We start from the raw sequence: 27,566 nt of genomic DNA on the forward strand, positions 1-27,566 counted from the left end.
CCTGGGATGGAGCAGGGAGCCTGCTTCTCCCTCTCCTATGTGCACCCCCCCTAGCCTTGTATACATTCTCTCTCTCTCTGTCAAATAAATAAATAAAATCTTTAAAAATAAATAAATAGGGTGCCTGGGTAGCCCAGTGGGTTAAGCCTCTGCCTTCAGCTCAGGTCATGATCTCAGGGTCCTGGGATCAAGCCCAGCATCAGGCTCTCTGCTCAGTGGGGAGCCTGCTTCCCCTGCTCCCACCTGCCTCTCTGCCTACTTGTGATCTCTGTCAAATAAATAAATAAAATCTTTTAAAATAAATAAATAAATAAATAAATAACAAATCAATATATATGAAATATCCAGAATATGCAATTCCATAGAGATATAAAGTAGATTAGTATTTGCCAGTGGCTGGTAGGGAGGGACGTATAGGAAGTGATTGCTCATAGGTACAGGGTTTCTCTTCAGGGTAATTATACTAAAAAGCCCTCTCAGGGGTGCATTTTATGTTACATGACTTATACCTCCATTAAGCCATTATAAGAAAAGGAAAAAAGACGTGGGTGCCTCTCCCTTGGAAACTGGTCGCAGATAATGGCTGAACACTGCTATAGGGAAGAACTCAGAGAGACACTTCTCCACTCACCATATGTCCTCAAAACAAAACACAAGTGTGCTAAATCCTGTGATCGTGGCCATTACCACTATCAGAGATGTGCACTGCTTCAGGGTGTGGTGAGACTATGAAGAACAGAAGCATTTGGCTTAGTAAGAACACTAATGAATCAATTAGTTTGCCAGATCATTCCTCTCAGATGGCATGAAGGCAATTCTTGAATAACAAAATGTGGCTCCCTTGTAGGGTTGAATGTCAATTTTCTTGCTTCTCTGTTTGGAGTTCCAGAGGTACTCACATGTTACAGGAAAGCACACTGTTTTCATTACAGTTACACATGGAAACAGGAATATTTTGCAACATTAACCAAGTCATACCACTTTTAAACTTGCAGATGTGTGGTTCTAGAAGTTTGATATTGGTTCCGCATGCTATTTCATACTAGTTGGTTCTCATTACATTAAGAAATAGTTAAAATGGCAATTTAAGTGATAGTTGTTTATTTATGAAATTAAAATGGGTTCTGCAATAATAATCCACTAAATGTGATCTCATTATGGTGTTTGAACAGGATAAGTAAATTTCATGGTTTATTTTCAACTCTGTGTTTGCAGAGTGAAGCTTTTTCAAATTGAAATTAATAATAATAAAAAAAACTACCAAACAGCTATGCTGACTCAAGAAAGATGGTCTCATTTGATATCATTGTTAAGAGAACACCAACCATGTGAAAATCTTGCTAATAACAACACAATTTATAATTTTACTAAAAAGGAGATAAGAAAAAATCAATTTTTTGAAATAAATATGTAATGATGTATGACTCAGGTCATAATTTTATTACCCTTTTAAACATTGCCAGCTCAGTTGGATGCCCAGGCATGAACAAGGATAATTAAATTTAGTCATATTTGATATTTTGCCAATTTTCAGTCATATAAAAAATACAACTTTATACGTGCTTTCCATTCTTGTGGTTATGAAGATATTTTTGTCAAAGTAGGAAAATAACTTGGTCTGTAACTTTTAAGTATCTCTGCATATCACCAGTGGCTCTCCCACAAGCTGTCCCAGCCTTCACACTTAGAAGGGAGGGGAGGAACGATGTTCTCTGGCAAGGTTCACATGAAATAATGGAGGCAGATAGGCTACTAAGTACCATATAAATTTAGATATCATTTCAGACACATTTCTGGGTTAACAGCTTGCTATGCGGAACACTAAAGACAATATATTATCATAGACATCTTTGGTTACCTCAAGATTCATTTAGCTTCAATATAACAGTAGGTCTGTCTTGGTGGTATAGGTTATAGAAATATTAGAATAAACTCCCAAAAGAGATCTGGTAATTATTTAAATGAAAGGATACCTGTCTTTGGTCATTTAAGTATAGCTAAAATTATAAGCAAAATCTGAAGTTGGAGCTCCCTTTTGCTTCGTAACTATTAGGGATTTCCCTGGGATACTAAAAATCCTCTCTATTCTTGTGTATGTTGTTATTTACCATTAGTTTTCACATCATTGCCCAAAGCTACAAGTCATCCTCCTCCTCTGAACAGGTGATCAACCACTAAACCCTATAAATTCCCCACACGACACATGTCTAAAATCTGTTTTATTCACTCTATTATTGTTTTATGCCATGCATCCATTATTTCTTCCCTCAACAGTCCCTCTGCTTCCAGCCTCGTCATCTCTATGCAGTCTCCCCAGGTCTAAACACTTCCATGACTCCTCAGCACACTCAGGAGGCAGCCCAACCTTCTCAACATGACAAGAAGACCCTTGACGGCCTTTCCACCTCATCTCTCACTTTTATTTCTCTGAGGTCCTCTTTGAAAAGCCATGCCCTTTCTCATTCCTCACCTTGACAATTCCTATTCCCTTCTGGAAGAAGCTTAAGGAAGCAAGTTGATTACCCTTGTTGCACAGGGAATTAGAAGAGGGGGGTGTGTGTGTGTGTAAGAGAGAGAGAGAGAGAGAGAATTTACATTATTCTTACCCTTGCCTTCTTTATAGAGAATACTCTGGATTTTCTTCATCCTGAAATCTTTTTCAGATATTGCTAGAATTTCTTACCCTCCATTTCCTATGTTGGTTTTTTACATGCACACTAGGTAACTAAAATAACAAAGAGTGCCAGCAACATATTCTATTTCCCTTTCACTTTGTTCTTTCTTCCCTCCTTCTCCTGTTTGTGTTGGCGGCTAGCTATTCACCACTTTCATCAGCCTGCTCTCTCCTTATCATTCATCGTCCTCCACCACCTGCCCTAGCCTTGTCCTCAGTGCCACATTCCCATGGTTGAACTGGGGAAAATACAAATTACTTGATTTATCATATAACTAACCCTGCTGTGTACTGCTTTGCTACCTTTGTTAACTCTCTGGTCCAGACAGACTCAATGCTTCTAAGAGCAGTCAGTTACAGAGTACTGATGCCACCAAGTACAACCCAAATGTCCCAGGGCCTTGGGTCACCATGCCCCGCCTCTGACCAGCCCCCACTCCACCCTCCCTCCACCACTTGTCCACTTCTGTCTTCTTTTCCTACACTTCCGCCACCTCAAAGCATTTGTGCATAGAAGATGGACAAAGAAAAGTACTTCCAGACAAATCGGAGACCTATTTCTCCTAGCCTATATTTCAACATAATTGATTCCCCTCAGTTAGGCTCCTTTTGCCCCCAAGAAGTTTTACAAAGTGCATTTGTTTATGTTGTTTATGTTAGAGGTGTTTGCTTTGTTATCCATCTATTCTTCCTGTCTTCCCCAACTCCTGAAAATAACCCCTTCCCCCTTTCCTCACCTCCTTCTACCCCACCCCCAACTGTAGACTCATTGGTATACAACCTCGGCTCTTTCAAGGGTGGTAATTAAAGCCAGCTCAAAGATTAATCCTTGACCTTCAACAGACACCAGAACTTCCCACTATCCTAGCTGGCCCTGTAGAAATTGCTCCCAAAATTCTGACTAGTTTAAGACAATTTTATCTACTAAATTATTGACTTTATTTTATAGTAAGAGTATTTCACAATAAACAAATATTGACTATCACCATCCTTCCAGAAAGAAAAGTCATTGTAACATAGGGAAAAGGGGTACATAATCACTTGAAATCTCCTAGCCAAGACCAGCACCTGGGAAGTAGTTCTGGCTGAACTGTCTAGTCCTCTAAACAATTCTGTTATTCATTCACTCATTCAATTCATTCATTCTTTCACTCACAAACAATTGTCAAATATCTAGTTTGTGCTATGTGGTGTGAAGTCGACTTTCTGAGCTCATAATTCATTCAGCAAATGTTTCTGAGCACCTAATATGCTACGTTCTGGAAACTGGGACAAAAAGCAATCCTCATTCTCAAATGAGGATTCACATCCAATTGGAAAAAAACAGGAACAAAAATTAGAGTGAGAGGGTCTCAATTCAGGATCAACGTATTATGTCTACGCTTCATAGGTCTTTGAAACACTTTAATTTGGGGGGGTGTGTGCAAATCTGCCATTTGTGCATTGGTGTATGTCTAGCTCCCCAAGAGACTGTGAGCTCCGTGAGGACTGGGACCAGGTCTGTTTTTGCTTACTACTATCTCTGCAGCACCTACTGGCCATTGTTGAGTGAACAAACTAATAAATATTAGTGTGATGAATCTGACATTATCTTTAGGATAATGTCCAAATTTCCTACCAAGGCACCTTAATTCTTCCACAATCTACTCTTTGAGCAAAGCCTCACAACTCCCTTCTCATTTTATAATCTAGCCCATCTGGATAGCTCTCCATTTTCTAAACAGGCCTGAGGATAAATTTGGCTCACACTGCTTTCCTCCCTTGGGACATCTCCCATCTCAGATCCTTCCACTCCCCCTTCATTGTGTATTGACTTCTTCCCCAGCCTTCTTTATTTTTTTTTTTTTAAAGATTTGATTTATTTATTTGACAGAGAGAGCAACAGCGAGAGAGGGAACACAAGCAGGGGGAGGGAGAAGCAGACTCCCCGCTGAGCAGGGAGCCCATGTGGGGCTCTATCCTAGGACTTTGGGACCATGACGTGAGCCAAAGGCAGACTTTTAATCAACTTAGCCACCCAGGTGCCCCTCCAACCCTTCTTTCTTTCTTCCTTCCTTCCTTCCTTTCCTTTCTGGCATTTTATTTTTAATTTTTTTAAATTTAAACTTAATTAATTAATATATGATGTATTATTGGTTTCAGAGGTAGAGGTCAGTGATTCATCATTTATATAATAACATTGCTCATTACATCATGTGCCCCCTCCCCTCACCACCCTCCCCTCTAGCAACCCTCAGTTTCAACCCTCAGTTTCCCAGTTTCTTTAAAGTCTCAACTCAAATCCCATCTCTGTGAAGCATATGTTTGAGTTCCTTGGGAAGGAGACTCTGAGAGGAAGGTGGGAGTGTGGGGAGATTATGAGTGGGTGCTGTTGAGCATAGCCCCTGTGGAACAGAAGGAAAGGAAATAGACTGGGCAAAGAAGAAGTTGCGCTGCTATGAAATCTCAACAAAGACCACAGCTGATCAAGGAGCTCTGAAGCCGCGATGGCCTTTCAGGGTTGCCTCTCATCCTAGTTCACTGTAGTATGGATTTTTTTTTTTATTATTATGGGTTTATTTATATGAGAGAGCACAAGTGTGCACATGTGAGTGGGGGAGAGGGGCAGAGAGAGAAGGAGAGAGAATCTCAAACAGACTCCCTGCTGAGCGTACAGCCCCATGGACCCCATTGAGCGTACAGCTCAATCCCAGGACCCTAAGATTATGACCTGAGCTGAAATCAAGAGTCAGTCACTCAACCAAATGAGGCACCCAGGTGCCCCAAAATGGAGCCTTTAAATTCCTGTATCAGCAGATCACCTGATGCAGACTGCCTTTGGAAAGGGGTATGGTCTTAGGTGAGACGACTAACAGCACTCTCAGCAACTAGAGAAATAAATCCTTCTGTCCCTCGGCGGGGAGAGGGCACAGCACACAGCATTCACTATACCAATATTCTCAAGTTTCAGCACCCATCAAAATCACCCAGAGGGCCCCAATCCTAGAGTTCCTGATTTAGTAGATCTGGAGTAGGACCTGAGAACTTGCATTCTAGAAGTTTCCAGGTGATGCTGATGCCACTGAACTGCAGACTACACTTCGAGGACCACTACCCAACACACTGTGACCACAGAAAGCCTCAACCCATTCATTTCTGAACGTTTACATTGCTCTCATCCCTTACTGCCTTGTGCCATGTAATTTGGGTATATCATCTTTTTCTGAGTCTCATCCTCTTGAGAATGCAAAGCTCTGTGGGCCATGTTATGGTTGCTATTTGTTATGGACTGAATATTTGTATCCCTCGAAGTTCATACAGCCAAGCCTTAACCCCCAATGTGAAGGTATTACTTCCTGGCAGGGGATAATTAGGTTTCGATAAGGGCCTGAAGATGGGGTCCTCATGATGAGATCAGTGCCCTTATAAGAAAAGGAAGAGATACCTATGTCTATCTGTGGTGTCTCTCTGTCTCTCTTTTTCTCCAAAAGCACACACCAAGGAAAGGCAATGTGAACACACAGACAGAAGACAGCTGTTTATAAGCCCGGGGGGGAGAGCCTCACCAGACACTGAACCAGCCGGCTACTCAGCTCAGACTACTCAGACCCCAGAACTTCAAGAAATAAATATCTGTTGTTTAAACCATCCAGTCTATGGCGTTTTGTCAGAGCAGCCCAAGCCCACAAAGATAATATTCTTCCGGAAAGTACACGGAGCTGGAGTGGAGCAAAATGGGGACAGGACCGCATTTCTATCTCTAAAAGAAATGGCTCTAGGGAGAAGAACGGACTTGGGGTGGAGGACAGAGGGTTTGCCCGAGAGGATCCAGGGGTATGGATTAAGGGATTGTTTACAGTAGTCCGAGGGAGATCTGCAGCTTGACTATGGAAGGCGGAGAAAAACAGATTGAAAAATGTATTTAGGAAGCAGTAGCGCCCAGCCCTGCTGATGGACAAGATGTGGGAGAGGACAGAGCAGGAGAGGTCAAGAATGACGCTGCAGTTTCTGGTGTGTGTGGGCGGGGGGGGGGGTACCGAGGAGCATTTCCTGAACACTGGCAGAGAATCAGTTTGTAGGACACAAGGTCTCAGATACGGAGCTTTGACAAAATTGGGAGGTTTGTTAATTACCCAAAGTATAAAGTTAAGCATACTTTCAAAAAAATTAACTCATTAACTTGCTTCATTTTTCTTCTCCTTCTCCATAAACCGGATTTTTCCACATAATATTCCCAGTGTAAAGAGATGTATGTGATTTGGCTTTTGTCTTCAGGAATGCTTCTTTGAATATTTGACCACCAAAAACCAGTTTAAACCCTCATAAGAGAACATCTTGTTCTGAACTGACTGTACCCAAAGGAAAGACAAAGAACATCACATGATCTGGCATTATCGCCAGAAAGCATCAGCATCTTACCAAATTTGTTCTCCCATCTCAGATACAAGCTCTGGCTAGTCCAGTGACAAGAGAAAAAGGAGAACAATGGGAAGGATGACCTAAAGCAGAATATTACCAAGGTAGATAGCAGGGATTCAGTTTAAGCAGACCTCCACCATGAAGCAGAGGCGTTTAGAATAATGATACATTTGGCAGGCTAAGGGCATTTTGTTTTTTCAGAAGGAATTTTTTTTCCCATTTAAATCACTTTTTATTATTTTTTCCATTTATATCAATCTGTATTATTATTATTATTATTATTATTATTCTTTGTAGCATATATCTTTAATGGTTTTAATATTCAATACTTTAGTATTTAATATTTTGTGGAATACATATACTTTAAAGATTTTATTTATTTATTTGACAGAGAGAGAGCACAAGCAGGGGAAGTGGCAGGCAGAGGGAGAGGGCGAAGCAGTCTCCTGCTAAGCAAGGAGCCCAACACAGGGCTCGATCCCAGGACCCTGGGATCATGACATGAGCCAAAGGCAAGACACTTAACTGATTGAGCCACCCAGGTGTCCCTTGTGGAATATATTTTAACATGACAAGGTGGGAGAAAATAAATATGCCTTCACTAGTCATTTCAAAAACATGGGTAACATTCTGCAGTACTTTTAAAATCTACACTTTTATCCCTCTTCCTGGTTTTTTTCCTTCACTGAGATACAATTCATGTATAACATTGTGTAAATTCAATGTGTACAACTGTGTTAATTTGAAATATGTGGATAACATGTTATATATTGCAATATGATCACCACTCTCCTGTTGCCTGACACCTCCATCAAGTCACCTGATTACCACTTCTTTTTTGTGGTGCAAACATTTAAGCTCAAGTCTCTTAGCAACTTTAAAGTATACAATACAATATTGCTGATAATAACCACAATGCTGAGCATTAGATCCCAGAAGGAACTCATCTTTTAACCTAAGCTTTAACCTTTAAGATTTAGGAGTCTCTTTTTCATCCTGCTATAAATAAATATTAAACAAATATATAGCTTTTCTCTTCTTTTTTTTTTTTTATTATGATACCAGATAAAATTAGGTTTTAAAATTTCAAAAGATCAGGAGACTTACAAGGCTACAAGCCAGGGGGATTTTTTTAGAACCTATTATTTGAAATAGTTTAAGGTACAACAAGCATTCCTTAAGCAGAGATTCCTGGGCAGAGATCAAATGGATTCACTAACATTTTTTTTTTCCCCTTGAAAAAGACTCTATTTCTTTACCAACACACTTTTTTTTGCGTGTGTCTGATTAGGGACAATGTCCACCTCCCCCACCACTGCCACAAAATATCAAAGGTGATGACAAATGCTATTCTCACTTTTTTTTTTTTTTTAACTAAGAAGAAATTCAGTTGGAATTCTCCAGTTGCAGTTCCAGTTTTTTCTTTTATAAATAGTGCCATGTGGAGGATCCACAAGGCAATAAATAATAGTTTATCCTCTATCACGAAGCCAACTTGGTTATTAGGAGTGTGCAGACATTCTAGGACGTGAAAGTTCTAAGCTCCAAGTTTAAATGGTCAAATCCACTCGTCCCAACAAAGCACATGCACCGGGGAATCAAAAGGCCACACCCCACTGAGAAGCTGCTAGAGGGTTGACTTTAGGTCCTCACTTCTCACACACGTCCAAAGCTCAGGTCATTTAGCGAACATTTCCGAAGCACCCATACGTACCAGCCGTTGTTTGTGTGCTTCAAGACTACAGTAAGCTTTTTGTTGTTTTTGTTTTGTTCTGCTTGATGATTTCACTAAGTCATCTCTATACTCAATATGGAACGTGCACTAACAACCCAGACATCATGAGTTGCCTGATTTCCTAAGCCAGCCAGGCACCCCGCTTTGTTTTATTTTGTTTTGTTTTGTTTTGTTTTGTTTTAAGCTACCATAAAGCAAAAGCTACTCCTTAGTTTTATGCAGCTGATTTTACCTTGGTTTTTACTTCACCCAGGAATCCCCATCACAGAATTCCAGAATGGAAGGTTCCTTGAAGATTGTGAAATGAGGGATGACTGGTTGAACTGCCAGTTCTTGGTTTCAGCTTAGGTCATGATCTCAGCATCCTGGGGTCTACAGCAGGTCTATGCAAAGGGAGGCGCATATATTTTTTGTCTTACCTTCCTCCCAAATGGTTTACTATCATTCCGGGAAGAGTCAAGAAATAGAGCCTAAAGCATCAGTGTCTTGGGAACAGGGCCACCAGATGGACACACCAGTCACTTCCAGGAGCAATTGTCCTAATCTAACGTTTCTAGGCAGAATTTTCCTGACAACCCTCTTCTCCTTTCTCCTACAGAAGAGCTCAAATAATTAAGGCCCTTGTTTTACAGATAATGCAACTATAGTGCCTAAAGGGACTAAGGTTTAGGGGGTGAGAATGGGGACTTGGAAAAGTATCTAATCCCAGGCCTCATTTTATCCCTATTCACTTCTTCTTGGGGAGGGCTTGGGAAAGCGCGCTTGTTTTGTTTTGTTTTGTTTTGTTTGTGGTTTTTTTTTTAAACAATCTCCCCCAAGTAAGTCTCTTGTATTTTTCCTTCCTTCCTTCCTTCCTTCCTTTCTTTCTTTCTTTCTTTTTTAAGATTTTATTTATTTGACAGAGAGCACAAGCAAGGGGAGGGGCAGAAGGAGAGAGAGAAGCAGGCTCCCACCAAGCAGGGAATTAGATGGGGGACTCAATCCTAGGACCCCAGGATCATGACCTAAGCTGCAGGCAGCTGCTTAACCAATTAAACCACCCGGGTGCCCCCTCCCCCCAAGTACTTCTAATGTAACAAGCCAGGTGAGGCCCAGAGACCCACTCAGAGGCCATCAGATGGAGAAAGGAGATGGGTGAGAGGAGGCTGGAGAGATTAGCTAACATGTAAGGTTCTGACCTTCAGACTCTGATTTTTTTATTTTTCTGGGGCACATGAGGTCAGAAGCATCCCCAACCACATTATGCTTAGGAAAAGTCAGAATTACTAACTCAGAGGGGCTCCAGATCACCAAATGACTAGGAGAAAAATAACATGGTAATTAGAAGCAGTGAAGAGGTCACTGTGGATTATGGGCAGGGGTGAGGAGTGGAAACAAGTTACTCCTGAAAACTGATTTCATTAACAGTCACTTTTTGCAGACCGGAGTCATTTGCCACCAAGATTGGACCAATCAGCACACGCCAGGGTATATTTCAGCAACAGACAGCCAGGAATGCTATAATGCTGAGGCCCATAAAGACCTCCTTGATTTTATTCGTCTCCCCTGACAACTATTCCTGAATCCTACAGATGAATTTCCCCTGTGCTGAACTACCTTGGTTGTTCTCAGATTCATTTTAGGATAAAAAATCACTAAAAAGCTGCAGATTCACTGTGCGTGGGAATATAAACTGGTACAGCCTTTTTTTTTTTTTTTAAGCTGTCAATCAGTATCCATCACAATTTAAAATAACCATGTGCCTTGATACAGGATTTAGACTCCTAAGAATTTATCCTACAGAACTATATGTACAAATTGGCAAAAATGCACATAAGTACAAAGAGGTTTACTGAAACATTTTTAAACAATGAAAACTGAAAACAACCCAAATATTCATCAATAGTGGAATGCTAAAATTAATTTAGTTAATACAGCTATTTTAAGATTTTATTTATTTGAGAGAGCAAGCACACACAGGCAAGGGGGAGGGGCAGAGGGAGAGGGAGAAGCAGGCTCCCCGTTGAGCAGGGAGCCTGATGCAGGACTAAATGCCAGGACCCAGAGATCATGACCTGAGCTGAAGACAGAAGATTAACTGACTGAGCCACCCGTGTGCCCCTAATTCAGCTATTTTAAAAAGAGCTAGACATACATAGTACTTTCTTAAAATGTACAAAATAGATTAAATGAATAGTGTTTATAGTATGATTCCATTTTTTTATAAAAACCAAATATAAGTTATATATACTGTGCCTGATTTCTGTGTATATATATGTATATATTTATAAATTGTCTATGTTATATATATATCAATATCAATGCATACATGTATAATATATGTTTGCAAATGCAAACAAACAAACAAACAAAAAATCCGGGAAGATACAGTGACTGTTGATAGTAGTTACCTGCTGGTCCAGGTTCAGGAAAACAGAACTCACATGAAGGGCTTCTAAGGACACTTTGTGTATTTTTGAGATTTTCTAGGTTTACCCTATGTATTTTACTGATCTTACAAACTAAAAATATACTAATGAGTTTTCTAATGAAACTTGATGGATAGTTATTAATAACATAATTGTGAATAAAGGCAGTAGAAATTCAGACCCTCCTGCAGGTCACGTTCATCATCTCCATCTCCTCTAACAAGCTAGCGATTGGGGAACCTGGCTGGCTCAGTCAGTGTAGCGTGTGACTCTTAATCTTGGAGTTGTAAATTTGAGTCCCATGTTAGATGCAGAGATTTCTTTAAAAAAAATTTTTTTTTAAGATTTTATTTATTTATTTGACAGACAGAGATCACAAGTAGGCAGAGAGGCAGGCAGAGAGAGAGAGAGGAGGAAGCAGGCTCCCCACTGAGCAGAGAGCCCGGTGCAGGACTGCATCCCAGGACCTTGAGATCATGACCTGAGCCGAAGGCAGAGGCTTAACCCACTGAGCCACCCAGGCGCCCTAAAAAAATTTTTTTTAATTAAAAAAATATAAAGCTAGAGACTGAGATGGACAAACATTTTTGAACGTTTTTTTTGTTGTTGTTGTTGTTGTTTTTTTCGTATGGAAAAGAGGTTTGCAGAGTGCCTGGTTGGCTGAGTCCTTCAGCTCAGGTCATGATCCCGGGGCCATGGGATTGAGCCCCGCATGGGGCTCCCTGCTTGGCAGGAACTTCCTGCTTCTCCCTCTCCCTTTGCTGCCTCCCCCTTCTTGTGCTCTTCACCTCCCTTTTCTGTCCCCTTTCTCTAGCCTTCCCAAATCCAGAGTACCCCTAAGTAAAAAGTTGTCCAACTCCAGAGAGAGCGTTTGTATGAAAACAGCAAAAACCAAAACACAGTCTGGCCACTAGAGGGGGAACACTACACATAAAACTAGTTTAAGTTGCCACCTCACATAAAAACATTCCCACAGAGAGAGGTACAGGGCTGGCTCCAAAAGGGATTGTCCAAAGCTCATATACCACAAGCAATAATCAATGTGACTCAGCCTTCGGCTTGCCTAGTATGTCCTGGGGGGTGAGGGGGAAGGTTTTGCTAATAAATAAAAAAATGTGAATGTGAATGTGAATGTGGTTCCCATATTAGTGAGGTTTTCTTCCCTCCCCCCGCAGAACAGAATATTTACAAATGCTCTGGAATGGAGGTAAATGTTGAGTTGGAAGCTACCCCAAAACTACGTCCAGTTTTGAGCCCAGCAGCGAGTTAGGAGAGAGTGAGGAACTTGAGCTTAGTTTCACCAGGACAAGGGGATTTCATCTTCTCAAGGAAGCCCTCTCCTGCTTTTTCACGGGGCCATTTAACCAGCCTGGAGCTGGACACTTTTCCTTTCATTCTTCACACATGATCTCAGTGGTCTTTATCAGCTGTATTCTTTTCATGGATCTGAGCCTAGTACAAATGAGCTGATAATGCACCTTTGATTATTATTTCCAGACGATCAGTGTTTCCCATACCCCTGGTCTCCTCCCACCCCACTCCACCCCAGCAAATCCACCTCTTTATGGAGACACAATCATTTTACAAAAAGAAGTGGCATGTTCTCGGGCGGGGAGGATATGATGAAAATTTGCCTTTTGAAAACGTGTAGCTTTAACCTTGGATAACTCATTACCACAGGGAGAATGATGACTGCATCAACCTTCCAAGTCTGGAATGGACGTAAGACAGGTCAAAGGTTTACAGGCAGATAACCCTCTTCTCACTCTTTGAAGCCTTACTGCCTCCACTTCTACCTTTTCTAGAAGTACTTCCACTTAATTTTTGAAATCTGAAAGGCAACTAGGTTTAGAAACTTGCCCAAAGTCACAATACCAGCAAGTGGTAGGACCAGAATTTAAACTAGTCAGTCTGCCTCCAGAGTCCATGCTCTTAACCACGAATCCATTTCACCTCCTTGCTCTGGGCTTTTTTTCTCCCTGAGGCTACTGCCTGCCCCAGTATTCTCCCCTCTTCACTCCACCCCTCCCCACCCAGCACTCACAATAAAACCCATGATTTAATGGTGCGGTGCTGAGAACCTAAGTCTTAAAAAGCTGGTATGAGGGCTGGGTCGGCCTCATGCAGCTGTGTCGCCTGGGCACCTTGCAAATACTGCAAGTCCTACTTTCCCAAGTGCACACTGGAAATACCCAAAAATAACTGGTTCCTCCCAAGACTGCCTGGAGATTAAATTAGCCCGTGTACAGAATGCACCGAGCACAGTGCCCAGCAAAGGGGTGCCTGAAATTGCTGGCCAGGAAGACAAACCGGCCAAGAAAAGAGGCAGAACAATCACAGTTTATGCCAAAATGAAGACAAAATCCACCAGGAGAAAGTGCGCCGTTCCATGAAAGTGAAACTTCGATCTTTCTCACTGGCTTTACAATACAACTGCCCTCTGAGGGGGTGGACATGGGTGACATGCCGGGTCCCACCACCCTGTTGCCTTGAGCAGAGACTGCACTAGTTGGGGGGGAGGATCTTACACTACAAGTACCTAAACTTGTGAGGCCCTTCTGGGGAGTCCTAGATCAAAATGATTCCAAGGACAGGACTGTTCGGGGTAGTCCACACAGAATTGTTTTTCAAAAGACCTGAGTCCATCTCACCTGTGCCTTTCATAGATCTTCCAAAATGAATACACATGCTCCTGAACAATTAATCTTACTTTCTTTTGTGGTAATTTAAACTCAATTCTTCTTGACTGTTTTCAAAACAGATGGAAAAGGGCTGGTCATTATTCCCATAACAAACTTGGACACTATCAGACCTTGCCTTTCTCCTAGAGGGGCAGCTCCCTAAACTTTCTGCTCTCAAGACACTTCGACGTGCCTACAAATTACTGAAGAGGATTCTTCATCATGTGGGTTGTTGTATCTAGAGACATTTAGCTTATTAAAAATTAAGACTGGGACTTTTTTAAAACATAAGAAAGTATACAAGCTTATGTTTTATGTAGTCCTTAGAAAATCCTACCATACACTCAGGAAATAATGAAAATTAAAAAGGCAAATAACATCTTAATACTATTATGAGAATAGTTTTGACTCAACCCCTTGCAAGGAAGTTGGGGATCTCCAGGGGTCCATGGACCATTATTTAGAGAATTACCCACTACACTAATGTCTACAAGCGCTGTCTGCCAAATCCTCAACTGGTCTCCTTTGGACATCACATTGATTTTTAAATCCAATAATTTATGAAGTGAACATGTAGATCCTGGACCAATAATCTCAGAGAAGGATTCAATGAGACAGAAGAATTTTAATGACTAAGTAGAATTTCCTAAACTATTATTATCTAAAACTGAAATGTAAGTTGTTTTCTATAGCATTGAAAACAACTTAAAAAATGTTAACAGGCTGATCAACATATTGTGGGCCAACAAACTGCCCTCCCCTTTCTATTTTCCTTTTTAATTATTATTATTTAGGGAGGCACAAAGCACAGGGGTGGGGCAGGGGTTGCCGAGGGGGAGAGAGCATCCCAAGCAGACTCTGTCCTGCATGGAGTAACGCCAGGCTCAATCCCACCAGCCTGAGATCCTGATCCGATCTGAAATCAAGAGTCAGACATTTCACCAACTGAGCCACACAGGCACCCCTCCTTTTTAAACATTGTCAAGAATAATTATGGAGTTATATGATATCCAAGAATGCTCTTTTCATTAGTATTAAACTAGCAGAGGTTCTTTGTGAGGTGGATTCAAGATAAAAAGCTTAAGAATTATATAATGTATGTCGCAATAACAAGATCTCCTTTAATGAGAACTCTATGAGACAGATGGCCCATGTAGTTTTAGTTATTTTCAAATTCAAGTATTAACAGAGATTTGGGGATCAATCACATCAGCTTTTTTTTTTTTTTAATGTTTGAGATAGAGGTCAATTTCATGCTTCATTCTTTGTTATTTGTTATTTTCATTTTGTTTGTTCATTCTTCATTCTTTGTTACTGCTGGCCCATTATGCTCTCTGTCCTACGCCAGTAACCCCTGGCTGACCAGAACCCTCTGGTAGTACTTTCTTGCTCCTCCACCTTTCATAATCATATTAATAACAGGAACAAGTACCTAGTAAACACTTATCCAAGCACTTTGTGCTAAACTTAATTTTCGCATTATTCCATATCTTTCCACAACCCCAAGAGGTAGGCACTCTTACTACCTCCATTTTACCTGAGAGAACATTACTTACCTTTAGGTCACACAGTTAAGTATGTGGTTGGGTATGGGGATACGATCCCAGACAATCTTATCCCAATGTTCTCCTCACATGATGCTCAACTGCCTTATAGACAATAAAGAGGTTGAAGGGACATCCTTCCATGTCACTTAAAAGTACATAACCACAATTTGATTTGGAGTGTCTGAACCAGAGAAAAATTGTGGCCTTCAAAAAAGCAACCACGCAGGGCCCTTCCTCATCAGCACCAAACTAAATGCAGGTGAACCTTTTATCAGTGCCACCTGGCAAAGCCCGGCTTATCTCCTTTCCCCATAGTCTGCTAGCTGGTTTCACTTTCCCCTAAGCGTTGACACAGAGCTTTTAACATTACCCCCGTTAAGGTGCCAAATTGACATGTTGGAAAAGAGTTGCTCTGATCAGTCTTCCATTTCCTCAGCAAAGAAAACAGGAGTTTGTCAAACACGGCCCAGATCGGGGAACAGGGGACCAATCCTATCTGACCTTCAATTATTCTGAAATGGGATCGCCTTCTCGCCTGACAGCTGTGACTAATTCCAAAGGCCCAACCAGGCTTCTCATCATGATGACTTGGGCGCCAATTACCATTTGGAGGCAGATTAGAATCTGAGCTGAAAAATTCCATCCCTTAATGCTAATCCCCTGAACTTTCCAATCCTAAATAGGGCAAGCTTCAGAAAAGAGCAATTCTCACTTTGTATCCTACCTGAATACGATCTGTAATGATTTCGGTTAATCAAAAAAAATTAAACTCCTGCTCTCACGGTCAAACTAAACACAAGAGTCAGAGGAAGGAATAAGTTCGGGCCAGCTGCCAAGACTCCATCTGAGGCTCTGGGAGTTAATAATTTCCATGGTGTTTTAAGCATTTGAAACAACAAAGGCCAGCTTTCACTAATAGCACAACTGACTCCAGCAAATCTATAAATACAAGGCCTCTTCTAGGGTAGTTTGTATTACAGAGAATTAAGTTTCAATAAATGAAATGAAAACCAAAGGCAAGAAAGAGACATTTCTGCTATTCTCAGATAGGAATCCGCAAACTCAGTAGTAAGCAAAAGCTAATGGGAACAGACTGTCAGGGGGCACAGAATTTCAGGTGGGATGGGTGGGGATGGCGGAGAGGAGTCACATGAGGAGTTCCTAGGTAACATGTCCTTAGGTCCAAGCCACTGCCCTTTCTAATGCTTGGACATTTGATCTGTATTTTTCAGATAGAAATACATGAGATTTTGTGTTCCATGAAACGAATCAAATTTTCGTAATTTAGGTTGAAAAGTGGCACCCCACAGGCCAAATCTGGCTACGGAAACAGTATAGTAGGTCTTTGCTGTATACTTTCTTTTTTTTTTCATCTGAATTGGTTGGCAACATAACTCAAAAAAGACTTCACATGAAAACGAAGGTATCCTGCTACCCTTGGAAACTGGACAAGTGAGCCACTCCGGACTCATATTTCCGACATGGCAGCCTCTTTAAAAAGGGCATCACTCATACTCAGCCTGCATCTTGCCTATGGCCCTAGTCCCACGACAGCCCTGAGCTGTACCTCCTGTTTTCCTCCAAAGAGCCAACCCCCTTGTGAGAAATATTGCTAATGGTACGGTTAGTATTTGCTGGAAGGAGAGAGGAAGAAATGCATGCAAAATGTCATGTAAAACAAAACAAAACAAACCCCTACCAGTTTCTTTAATTCCTGAAGTCTCAGAAAACACCATATTTCCATGTGTTTTTCAAAATACTCCTTTAGTGAAAGGAGTTAGTGAAAGTCAGCTACTACATGCAACAATTCCATGTGTAGCTTGAAAACATGATCTTTGCTGAAGAGGTGATTAGCAAGAGGACTAGAATGCTGAGATTCTCACGGATCCCAGGCCCACTCCCTTATTTTATGTCAACAACAGATTTGTCAGTAAAGAAAATCTGGGAAAATAGTATTTACCAATACACTAGCTTGGAGCCACAATTCCACCAGGCCCCAAATCAGTACTTACTAAAATAAATGGCACCTTCCATTTCTTCGGTGTCACAGTGACAACAGAGAGGCTTTGTTCCCCACCCCCACACACCCCCAAAAAAAGCAGGAGGGAGAAGAGAGGAAGAAAAGAAATGTCTAAACTAATGGAGATCTCTATTTCACTTTAAGCTGCAGGCTGAACCGCACAAAGTCTGAGGCATCCATGTAATTTGATATTTTCCACAAAAGAAATACCACAGTTGATCACCACCACCATTGCTGTCCATCCCCTAACCCCTTCTAATCATGTTTACAGACGTTAAGACTTTATTTATTTAGAGAGAGTTTGAAGGGTGGGAGGGAGGAGGGAGGTAAGAGGGGGAGAGGGAGAGAGAGACAGAAACTCTCAAGTGGACGCCATGCTGAGTGCGGAGTCTGATGCAGGGCTCAATCTCATGACCCTGATATCATGGCTTGAGCTGAAATCAAGAGACAGATGCTTAATTGACTGGGCCATCCAGGCACCCCTAATGATGTTTACAAAGCTTTAAATAAAGAAGACATGACTTTCTTCCCACTCAGCTCATCTGGTAACAGTCCTGAAAACCAATTAAGATTGTCCAGGCAGGGGGACCAAAGCCAATTTAAGCACAAACCTCAAATTCCCTCCATCCTTCGATGGGGCAAGAAATAGGGAGTTAGAAGCACAGACCTACTATACCAGCTCTTTCAAAGCAAACAAACCCCAGATTTTCAATATTGGTAACAGCACATCACCCACGTGGTCTGTAGTGCTACAGTAAGTATTTCTGTAGTGAGAATAAGTGGCCGGTAAGGAGACGATGGAAGACAGTAGAATGTGGCAGTCATGTTGGGGCAGATGCCATTCCAAATCTGTTTTGTGATAGCCAGAGTTAAACTTCCTTGTAGTTTAAGAGAAAACTTAGCAATATTTGAAAACTTCAGAAAAAAGCAATTAAAAATCTCATGAGGTGCAAGCAGTGGTCTATTTGGTGGCTTTAAGAATTGCCACACCTCCTGGAGCACCTGGGTGGCTCCGTGGATTAAAGCCTCTGCCTTCGGCTCAGGTCATGATCCCAGGGTCCTGGGATGGAGCCCCGGATTGGGCTCTCTGCTCAGCGGGGAGCCTGCTTCCCTTCCTCTCTCTCTGCCTGCCTCTCTGCCTACTTGTGATCTCTGTCTGTCCAATAAATAAATAAAATCTTTTAAAAAAAGAAAAAGAATTGCCACACCTTCCACCACATTAATTAAGCTCTCCGAAAAGCTGAGGGTACAGATAAAGATGTTACGAAGACACTGCCCACACCTCTTAAAAGATGAGCGATGAAGAAGTACACACCCCAGTCAGATTTTGACTTTTAAGATTTACTTATTTAAGAGAGAGAGAGAGGGAGTGAGAGGAAGCAGGGGGAGGGGCACAGGGAGAGGGAGACAATCAGACTCCCTGCTGAGCAGGGAGCCCGACCCCAGAACCCTGAGATCATGACCTGAGCTGAAACCAAGAGTCGGATGTTCAACTGACTGAGTCCCAGATTTTGACTTTTGAAGGGGCCTCCATGAAAAGCAAATGTCTTCCAGGACTTGTATCTCGGAGAACGAAGAAGGAACCCCAAAGGTGTAAGTCTGCAAAGGGCTGACTGGCTGGGAGGCTAGCTGTAAGTGCCATTGGAGATTTAAGGTCATAGGATAGTCATTATTTTTGTTAATGCTCTAGTTACAAAATTCTGTAAGTTTCAAGTGCTCTGCCACTCACTCTCTTGTTCCCTTATGTCCCCTATGTTTTGCGTGGAGTCTGGCAGAAGGTGAGGTCTTTCCGGACTGCGTGGACCACCTTAAAGCTGAACTTACTCCACTGCCATCTTGTTGGTCTGTTGACATGTCAAGAGGCAACAGTATTCAAGTGTAGCGGTCATGGCTGTCTCGAGTTCCCTGCGCTTGTTGGTTGTTTACCTAGAAATACGGTTCTTAAATGAAAGCTTGTTAGGATTTCATCTTAAATGCTTTCCAATATTATGCTGCTGCTAAAAATGCAATTCTGAAGACTAAGCCAAAACACACCCCAAAATATTTATGCTATATCACATTCATTAACAAGAGAAGAATCCAAACATACACACTAAAAATATAACCATGTTAAAAAAAAAAAAATACAAGCAGGTGGGAGGTAACAAGTAAAAACAAAAACTGCATTAAGAATAAAATACCTTAGTTTTTCACTTAGCTTTTTCAATTAAGCAAATGAAATTTTTGTTTGTTTTGCCTGGAATTTATTATCAGTTGGTAAAAGTTTGCAGGGAAACATTTTGTATCCACAAAATGACAGATTAACAAATGTAGCTGAACGCCCCAGCAACACCGTTTTTTTTTTTTGTTTTGTTTTGTTTTGTTTTCCAAGAGAAATATTTTAATGTTAGCAGGCCATGCACAAAAGTAGCAATCAAGTGTTGGCTGAATACTCATGAATATTATCTGACTTAATTTTTGAACAACCAACATAAAATGAGCCATTTGTTTCAAACGATGTGCTAGAAACGTCTTAGGGGTCTTCAAGGACCAGGGAATCATGCTGGGCTCCTGATGACAGGGGCGTCTGGTTAAAAGCCATCGCTCTACAACAAGGTGCTCTCCTACACGTGAAGCAGCTGTCAGGCTTTACTGGGCCACCAACCAAGGTCATGCCCTTGCCTCTGCCTCATCTACCGAGGCACAAAGAAGCAGGGTTACAATAAGGTTTCAGGCCAAATAGCCTGGCTTTCTGGAATAAAAGTTCCCACAAACTGCCCACACATCAAAGTTATCAAGTAGCTAATGGACATGAAAGCTTTATAGCAAATAAAACACATACACATCACAGACATTTCCTTAAAAGAAAACAACACAGTGGAGGGGAACAAAAGGAGAATGAAGCTGCTTGAGCAGATACCAGTTTATTCGACATAGTGCATGATTCAGAGCATCTGATATTCCACAATCAACAAGATTTCCTACTTCCCTATTATAAAATACTGGACACCCTGAAGAGAGTTCATTCAAAGTTCTTGTTCCTCTTCTCCATCTAGAATTAAACAGGTTTCTTCGTGTAGTACACATTTCACATTCACCAAAGGCTTTGGGGAGAGGGGGGTGAAGGGCTTCTAACCACCCTCCCAGACCAAAGGCACTTAATGTTAAAAGATAAAGCACGGTAGAGTCACCCCACAGACATTCCTGCGTGTCAGTGCTGAACTTGAGCACACCACCAGGGGCCCATGTGGGATTCATCCTGACAATGTAAAAGACACCGATTTCCTTGAAAACACAAAGTGCAGTATGAATATAAAGACTCATCACCACCACCTTTTCCACCATCCCATCCTTTTCTCAAAATAATACATAAGGGACCTCTTATTTTACATGATTAGTATCACCCAAGTTCACACATGGAAAAAAATAGCTAAAAAAATCATCTGTCATAAACTCTTACTATGAAACCACAATAGACTCTGATATACGCATAGACTCTGTGAGCTGGAGAAGGCCTCAGAGGTCATGCCGCGCATCCCCTCACTGGACAGAGGAGGTCACCGAGGCTCCAGAAGGTCAAGTGTGGGACCCTGAGGTCTAACCCTGGTGGCACAGCCAGGGAAGAACACATGCCTTCCAAAGTTTCACTCAGGGTCTCCTCCACCCACTTCCCCTTTCAAAGACCGTCCAAAGTAAGCACAGCGATGATCTCCAGAAATGCGCCACACGATAAAGCACGTGGGCTGACGCAGGTCAGCGATTTGGTCTCGCAAAGCGGTTCCTTTGGCCATTGGGCGGGTATGAAACCCCCCTCAGAGTGGGAATTCTTCACTCGAGGTCGTTCAACATTCTGAGGAAAGCCGAGGGCAGGTCAGACACAACATCTTGGATTTGGGAAGGCTCATCTCGGCTCTTAGCCCGTGGTGGGCTGACGGTCAGCGGCACAGCGGAACCCCAGGTTGGAAGCCGAGCTGTCTGGCGTGTTCTGGCTCCGAGCAGCACAGCGGTACCTGTAGCAGTAGGACTGGCCAGAGACAGAGAGAAAGGTGAGTGTTCTCAGACTCGTGAAAGGGTCTCAACTGTCAGATTCATGCTATACCCAAGCAGAAGCTCCAGGGAAGGCATGACCACCGGGAGACAGCACCCCCCCGCCACACACACAAAACACCCAGTCAGCACATATGTTTTGGAAAGGGCTGCACACTCAGAGTTCACCACAAGAAATCCAATGTTTACCTTAGAAAGTATGGTGTAAAGATGTTAGTGCCAGCATTATTTAGAACAGTAAAGAAAACCCATGTAACAAGCAATGACGACAGAAGTTATGCTCATCCACATGTGAGATTACTAAGCAACCCTTAAAAGCCATGTTTTTATGTAATACTTAATGACACAGGAAATTCTCATGATTCACTGTTAAATGAAAAGTCAGAATACAAAACTGTGTGTGGTGTGATCGCAAGCTATATAATTACATCTGTCAAAGAAAAGAAGACTGCAGATTCAAAATGCACAATGCAAACAATAGTTACATCTGAGCAATGGAGTTTCAAATTTCCTATGATAAGTATATATTACTTTCCTAATTTGAAAAGTTATTTTTACATTTAGAGTACATGACATTAAACCAAATAATAAAGCTAAATAGCAATTGAGAAAATATTAATTATGAACAACATTAAGATATTATTTAATATTCAACAGAGGAGCAAAAATTAAACAGCAAGCCTAGGAACATAAAGAGTAGACAAGGCTGTGAAAAACATTTTTTGAAATATGTTAGTTTGAGGGGAGGGCCCCTGGATGGCTCAGTCGGTTAAGCATCTGACTCTCACGCAGGTCATGATCTCAGGGTCCTGGGATCAGGACCCCACATCGGGCTCCCGGCTCAGCATGGAGTCTACTTCTCCCTTTCCAGCTGCCCCTCCCCTTCTTTATAGACTCTCCCTCAAATAAATAAAATCTTTAAAAAAAAAAAAAAAGAAATACATTGCTCTTGGATTAGCTATAAAGCTATACATTACTGTATGAGAGATGTTTTATTTTCTAGGAGCAGAGAATATATACATACCTGAGCACAAACACACACAGACATTGAGCACCTAGCACACGCCAGGGATGCAAGGCACTGCAGGTGTTATTTCACTGAATCAGAACAGCCCAGAGAAATTAAATGGGTTATCCAAGATGACATAGTTGTTGAGGGAAGTGGAATTCGAGCCCAGCTCTGTCTGGCAGAGCACTTGCCTCTGTAGCAAAATTCTATACACCTAAACGGAAAGACAGCACATCTCATGCTTCTTTCCCAACCCCAATACATCTGTCCTGCAGAGACATGCCTACTTGCCCGGGGAAGAAAGCAAGATTTACCACTGGCCCCCAAGTAGATATTCAGTGAATAACCACAGATTACTGAATTTACATCAAAACTTGCCGTATTCCCAAAATAACCACACGTGGAACTCTTCTATACTAGGATGGTACTTTGACACAAAATAACAGAGAATGAAAATAAAGTAGTTACCCAGTGTAGCATGAGCATTAATGTTGAGGTGACCCAGTGAAACTAAAGTCCCTGTTAAGGCGGTTAAAGAAACTGCACAAAGAATCACGTAGAGTAACTTTGGGACTCACGAAGAAGAGATCCTTTGTGGAGGGGAAAATAGGTCTGTCTGAAAGAGGCTTTTTTTATTTTTTCCTTAATTCTTATTCTTTTTCTCACAGAAGTTGAGTGTTTCTAATCTTCATAGAAATTATCTCTAAAACTGCCACAGAAATTGTCTGGAGTACATCCACCATAAAAAGAAAGACATAGTGGTTTGTCTTCTACAGATAGTGAAACAATAGCAACCAATTTTCTCATTTTCCCTGTGGCCAGTGAGGAATGTAACATATTATCACTATTCAGGCAGAGGAAGATGAATAAAAAGTAGGCCTGAAATAATGAAAAAACTGATGGCATCTGCTACACGACCGGTGCCTGCTGTGCAATGGAAGCCCTAAAATGACTAGAGGTCATCCCATAGGAGGACGCAGCAGCCTCATCCCAGAGGCGCGTGGGTGGCACAGTTGGTTAAACATCCAGCTCTTGGTTTCAGGGCAGATCAAGATCTCGCGGGTTGGGGGATCTACCCTTACATCAGCCTCCATACTCAGCAGGGAGTCTGCTTGAGATTCTCGCCCTCTGCCCCTCCCCCAACTCATGTACTCACACATTCTCTCTCAAATAAATAAATCTTAAAAAAAAAAAAAAGAAAGAAAAAAAAAGAAAAAGCAGCAGCAGTGGCAACCGCCTCATCCCACATAGACCCCACTCACCCAGATGCTGTGAAGCAATCGTGCTCTGGTGTTTCCAGCCTAGAATGCCAGTGGATAATCCAGGGCCCCATGCTCCCAAGAGTGCATACTGAATTCTACACTGGAGCAAAAACCGAGTTCCCGAGAAGGCAAGCATCCAGACATGGACATTGTTGTTCCATAACTGTACCACACATGACAAAAAACAAACAAGCATCTCCTGATTGCCTGCTGTGCACACCCATAGAGGACGCCTGACTGTGGGCACGGTCCTGTTCTGCTGGACACCACAGGCTGGCTGATGGAACAATGACAACACATCAGACAGCTATAAAACATGCTCGGGTTAAAAGATTCTGAGGTTTTTATTAACTCAGGTAAAGGAATGGTCCCTTGTAGAAGGTCAAAGTCTTTAGGAAAGACTTTGGAAAGACTTACAGAAGGCAAACCTTGGCCATAGCTGGATTTACAGGATTATGGCAGTGGTCTTCGGACTTGAATAGCCTGAACAGCTTAAGAACCTACTGGGTGGCTCAGTTGGTTAAGCGGCTGCCTTCGGCTCAGGTCATGATCCCAGCGTCCTGGAATCGAGTCCCGCATCAGGCTCCTTGCTCAGCAGGGAGCCTGCTTCGCCCTCTGCCTCTGCCTGCCTCTCTGTCTGCCTGTGCTCACTCTCTCTCTCTCTCTCTCTCTCTCTAATAAATAAATAAAATCTTAAAAAAAAAAAAAAAAAGAACCTACTCCTAGGCCACACACCCAAGGATTCTGACTCAGTCAATCCGGTGTGCAGACCAAGAATTCACATTTCTAACAAGCTTCTAGGTGCTGCTGATGCTAAGAGACCCAAGACCTGCAGTTTGGGTAGAACTCATTTATAGAGTTTAGAAAGGAGGAAAGAAGGTATATTAAGTAGAGAAAACAATGACATCAGAGGCATGAAAATGGAAAAACTCAGGCAAGTTAAGGGGATGGAAGGCCATAGCCTGATCATGTCAGAGCACAGTTTATTTATTCATTAAATATTCGAGATGTTACAACATGTTAGATGCTATTCTGGGCATGAGGGATAAAAGGTAGAACAAGACAGAAATCCACCTGTCATCAGAAAGCTTACATTCAACAGGGATTAGTCAGAGAACAAATAAACCAATAAATTCAAGATTGTTTCTGGGAGTGGTCAGTTTGGAAGAAAGTAAAATAGGGAGAGAGGAGTGGGAGTGAGTATGTGGCTACTTTAGACAAGGCAGCCTAGAAAGGCCTCTCTGAGGTGGTGCCAGGTGAGTTGCCCAAAGATTTAGAGAACAGTAATTCCAGTCAAAAGTAATCACTGTACAAAGACAGTAAGTGATAAAAAGCAGGAAACATGGGTAGATAAAATAGGATGGTGTTACATTACAGGCAATCTTCTCAACAGAAAGAATTTGGGCTTGATACAAATGGAAATCGTGACAACCATTGTGCTAATTTACTCACCAGAAAGAGCAAAATCCAAGACTCTTCAGCTATTTAACCTTAGGCAAAGACTTTCTGAATCTATTCCCCTGTTGATGAAATGGGGCTATTAATGAAATAATGTCAAAATGCTTCATCTTATCTTTACATAAAAAAAGTAAAGCATTGGCCACGTGGAAGTTATTGTAACTGTTACTTTATAATGAACACAACAGGGGCAACTGGGTAGCTCAGTCGGTTAAGCCTCTGTCTTTCAGCTCAGGTCATGATCTCAAGGTCCTGGGATCAAGCCTCACGTCGGGCTCCCTGCTCAGTGGGGAGTCTGCTTTTCCCTCTCCTTCTGCCCTTCTCCTTGCTAGTGTGCTCTCTCTCTCAAATAAATAAAAGGAATCTTCAGAAATATATAATGAACATAACACTCTTAATTATAGAAACTAACGTTGACTGTCTTACTGACATTTTGGGGTTAATCTGCTTCCTCACTAAAACAAAAGCATTAGCCAGCTTCCCCACAGGTCTTAAATAGCTTCTGTTGGAGAGATAACACTGCCAGTATCTGAATGTGGATTTACAGTTGACCCTTGAACAACATGGGTCCGAACTGCACCAGGTCCATTTACATGCATTTTTTAAAAAAAGATACAGTAAAGCACTGTAACTATATTTCCTCTTCTCCTTATAATTTTAACATCTTCTTTTCTCTAGCTTACTTTATTATAAGAATACAGTATATAATACATAAAACATACAAAATACGTGTTAATCAGCTGTTTATGTTATTGATAAGGTTTACAGTATACAGAAAGTTATCAGAAAAGTTTTGGGGGAGTTAAAAGTTTTATGTGGATTTCTGATTGCATGGGGAATTGGTGCCCCATCTACTGCGATGTTCAAGGGCTACCTACACACAGAAGTTATTTGCTACATAAATGGGAAAGATGGGGACTATCTCTGGTAACTAAGGCATAGGACTAAGGTCTTTGTTGGATGGCATATTTCTATATGCAACTTATCTCTCAAATTAAATTTAAAAAAGATTTTAAAATAAGATGCTGCTCATATGCCACAAAATTCAGGCTGTAACAACTCAGAGAAACGGTGCCCGACTGGAGGACCGTATTCAGAAGGATTGTGAGGCAGCTGTGACGTAAGACAGTAGGAAAGAGATCCATAACATGTAAGAGATTTTTGCCATAGCCATATTTGAATACCTTGGCACACAGAAAATAATTCCATCTAGGGGGAGAAAAGAAACAAGAATGCACTAATAAATGTGGGCAAAATACTAAGGACAGTTTACTTAGGAAGCAGGATGAGTGGTTTTTATTGTCATTTTTATGTTTATTATTTATTTTCTGATTTTTACACATTAAATTTTTTTTTTTGGTAAAATAATAAAAGCTTAAAATCAGTGACAACAAAAACAGCTATTCCTTTACGAGATCACAACAGACCCTAAAACCTTCCATTAGCATAAACGACTGTGTAGAACTAAACCCTAAAAAGCAAGTCTCATCATGAGTTAAAAGGTGGGAGGTCAGGACCACCATAAGAGAGTCAATTCACATCAACATTCCATTTCAAATGAACTCTTTCACTCAGCAAACATCTATTAATAAGTAGTTCATTTTCAATTCCAATAATGGGCAACTAATAGAACACATAATTAAAAAGGAAAATGGCCTCATTTTAAATGTCCTCATTGCTTTTTCTTTTTTTCCAGCTCTACTTTTAGTACCCAAAATGGTTACTAATGATGTTAGGTCTTTGAGTGGCTAAAATATGGGTCATTTTACTAATTAAGAACATGGATAGTGGGAAGGGCCCATTTTAGCCCTTTTTCATCAAAATGGATAATTACTAAATGAAACTGATCTCAATAACTTCACTAAGAAAGTGATCCTGGACTCAGGAACAATCCATTTAAGATAATGACTTACCAGCCTTGGGGCTCTGAAGTCAAAGTGGGACAGCAAGATGGTTTTTATGAGAAGACTTCCAGGGATAAAGGGAAGTTTTAAGGAAAGTGTAGCTCATTGTGAAAAAAATCATTATAAAAAATCACACAGCAGAACCCGGGGTTCTCAATTTCACACCCATTGCTCTTGCTGTTGACACTAGATCAACTCCTTTCTTAATAATCTTGGTGTAGGGCGCCTGGGTGGCTCAGTGGGTTAAGCCGCTGCCTTCGGCTCAGGTCATGATCTCAGGGTCCTGGGATCGAGTCCCGCATCGGGCTCTCTGCTCAACAGGAAGCCTGCTTCCCTTCCTCTCTCTCTGCCTGCCTCTCTGCCTACTTGTGATCTCTGTCTGTCAAATAAATAAATAAAATCTTTAAAAAAAATAATAATAATAATCTTGGTGTAAAATGGAAG

General features: G+C 41.5%; 1 protein-coding gene across 2 annotated transcripts in view; it reads right to left on the reverse strand.

The window, feature by feature from the left end:
• Positions 1 to 20,347: 20,347 nt before the first annotated feature.
• The window catches only part of SUMF1 (sulfatase modifying factor 1), a 102,049-nt gene continuing 94,830 nt past the window's right edge, over positions 20,348 to 27,566 (reverse strand). For both annotated transcript variants that reach the window (XM_032867445.1, XM_032867444.1), the window contains one exon: positions 20,348 to 21,466. In XM_032867445.1, the coding sequence (XP_032723336.1) occupies positions 21,356 to 21,466 (111 nt within the window). In that variant the 3' untranslated portion in view covers positions 20,348 to 21,355. The remainder of the gene's footprint in view (positions 21,467 to 27,566) is intronic.

This window comes from Lontra canadensis, unplaced genomic scaffold (genome assembly GCF_010015895.1).
Source record: "Lontra canadensis isolate GAN:19392208 unplaced genomic scaffold, GSC_riverotter_1.0 scaffold34, whole genome shotgun sequence".
Classification (NCBI taxonomy): domain Eukaryota; kingdom Metazoa; phylum Chordata; class Mammalia; order Carnivora; family Mustelidae; genus Lontra; species Lontra canadensis.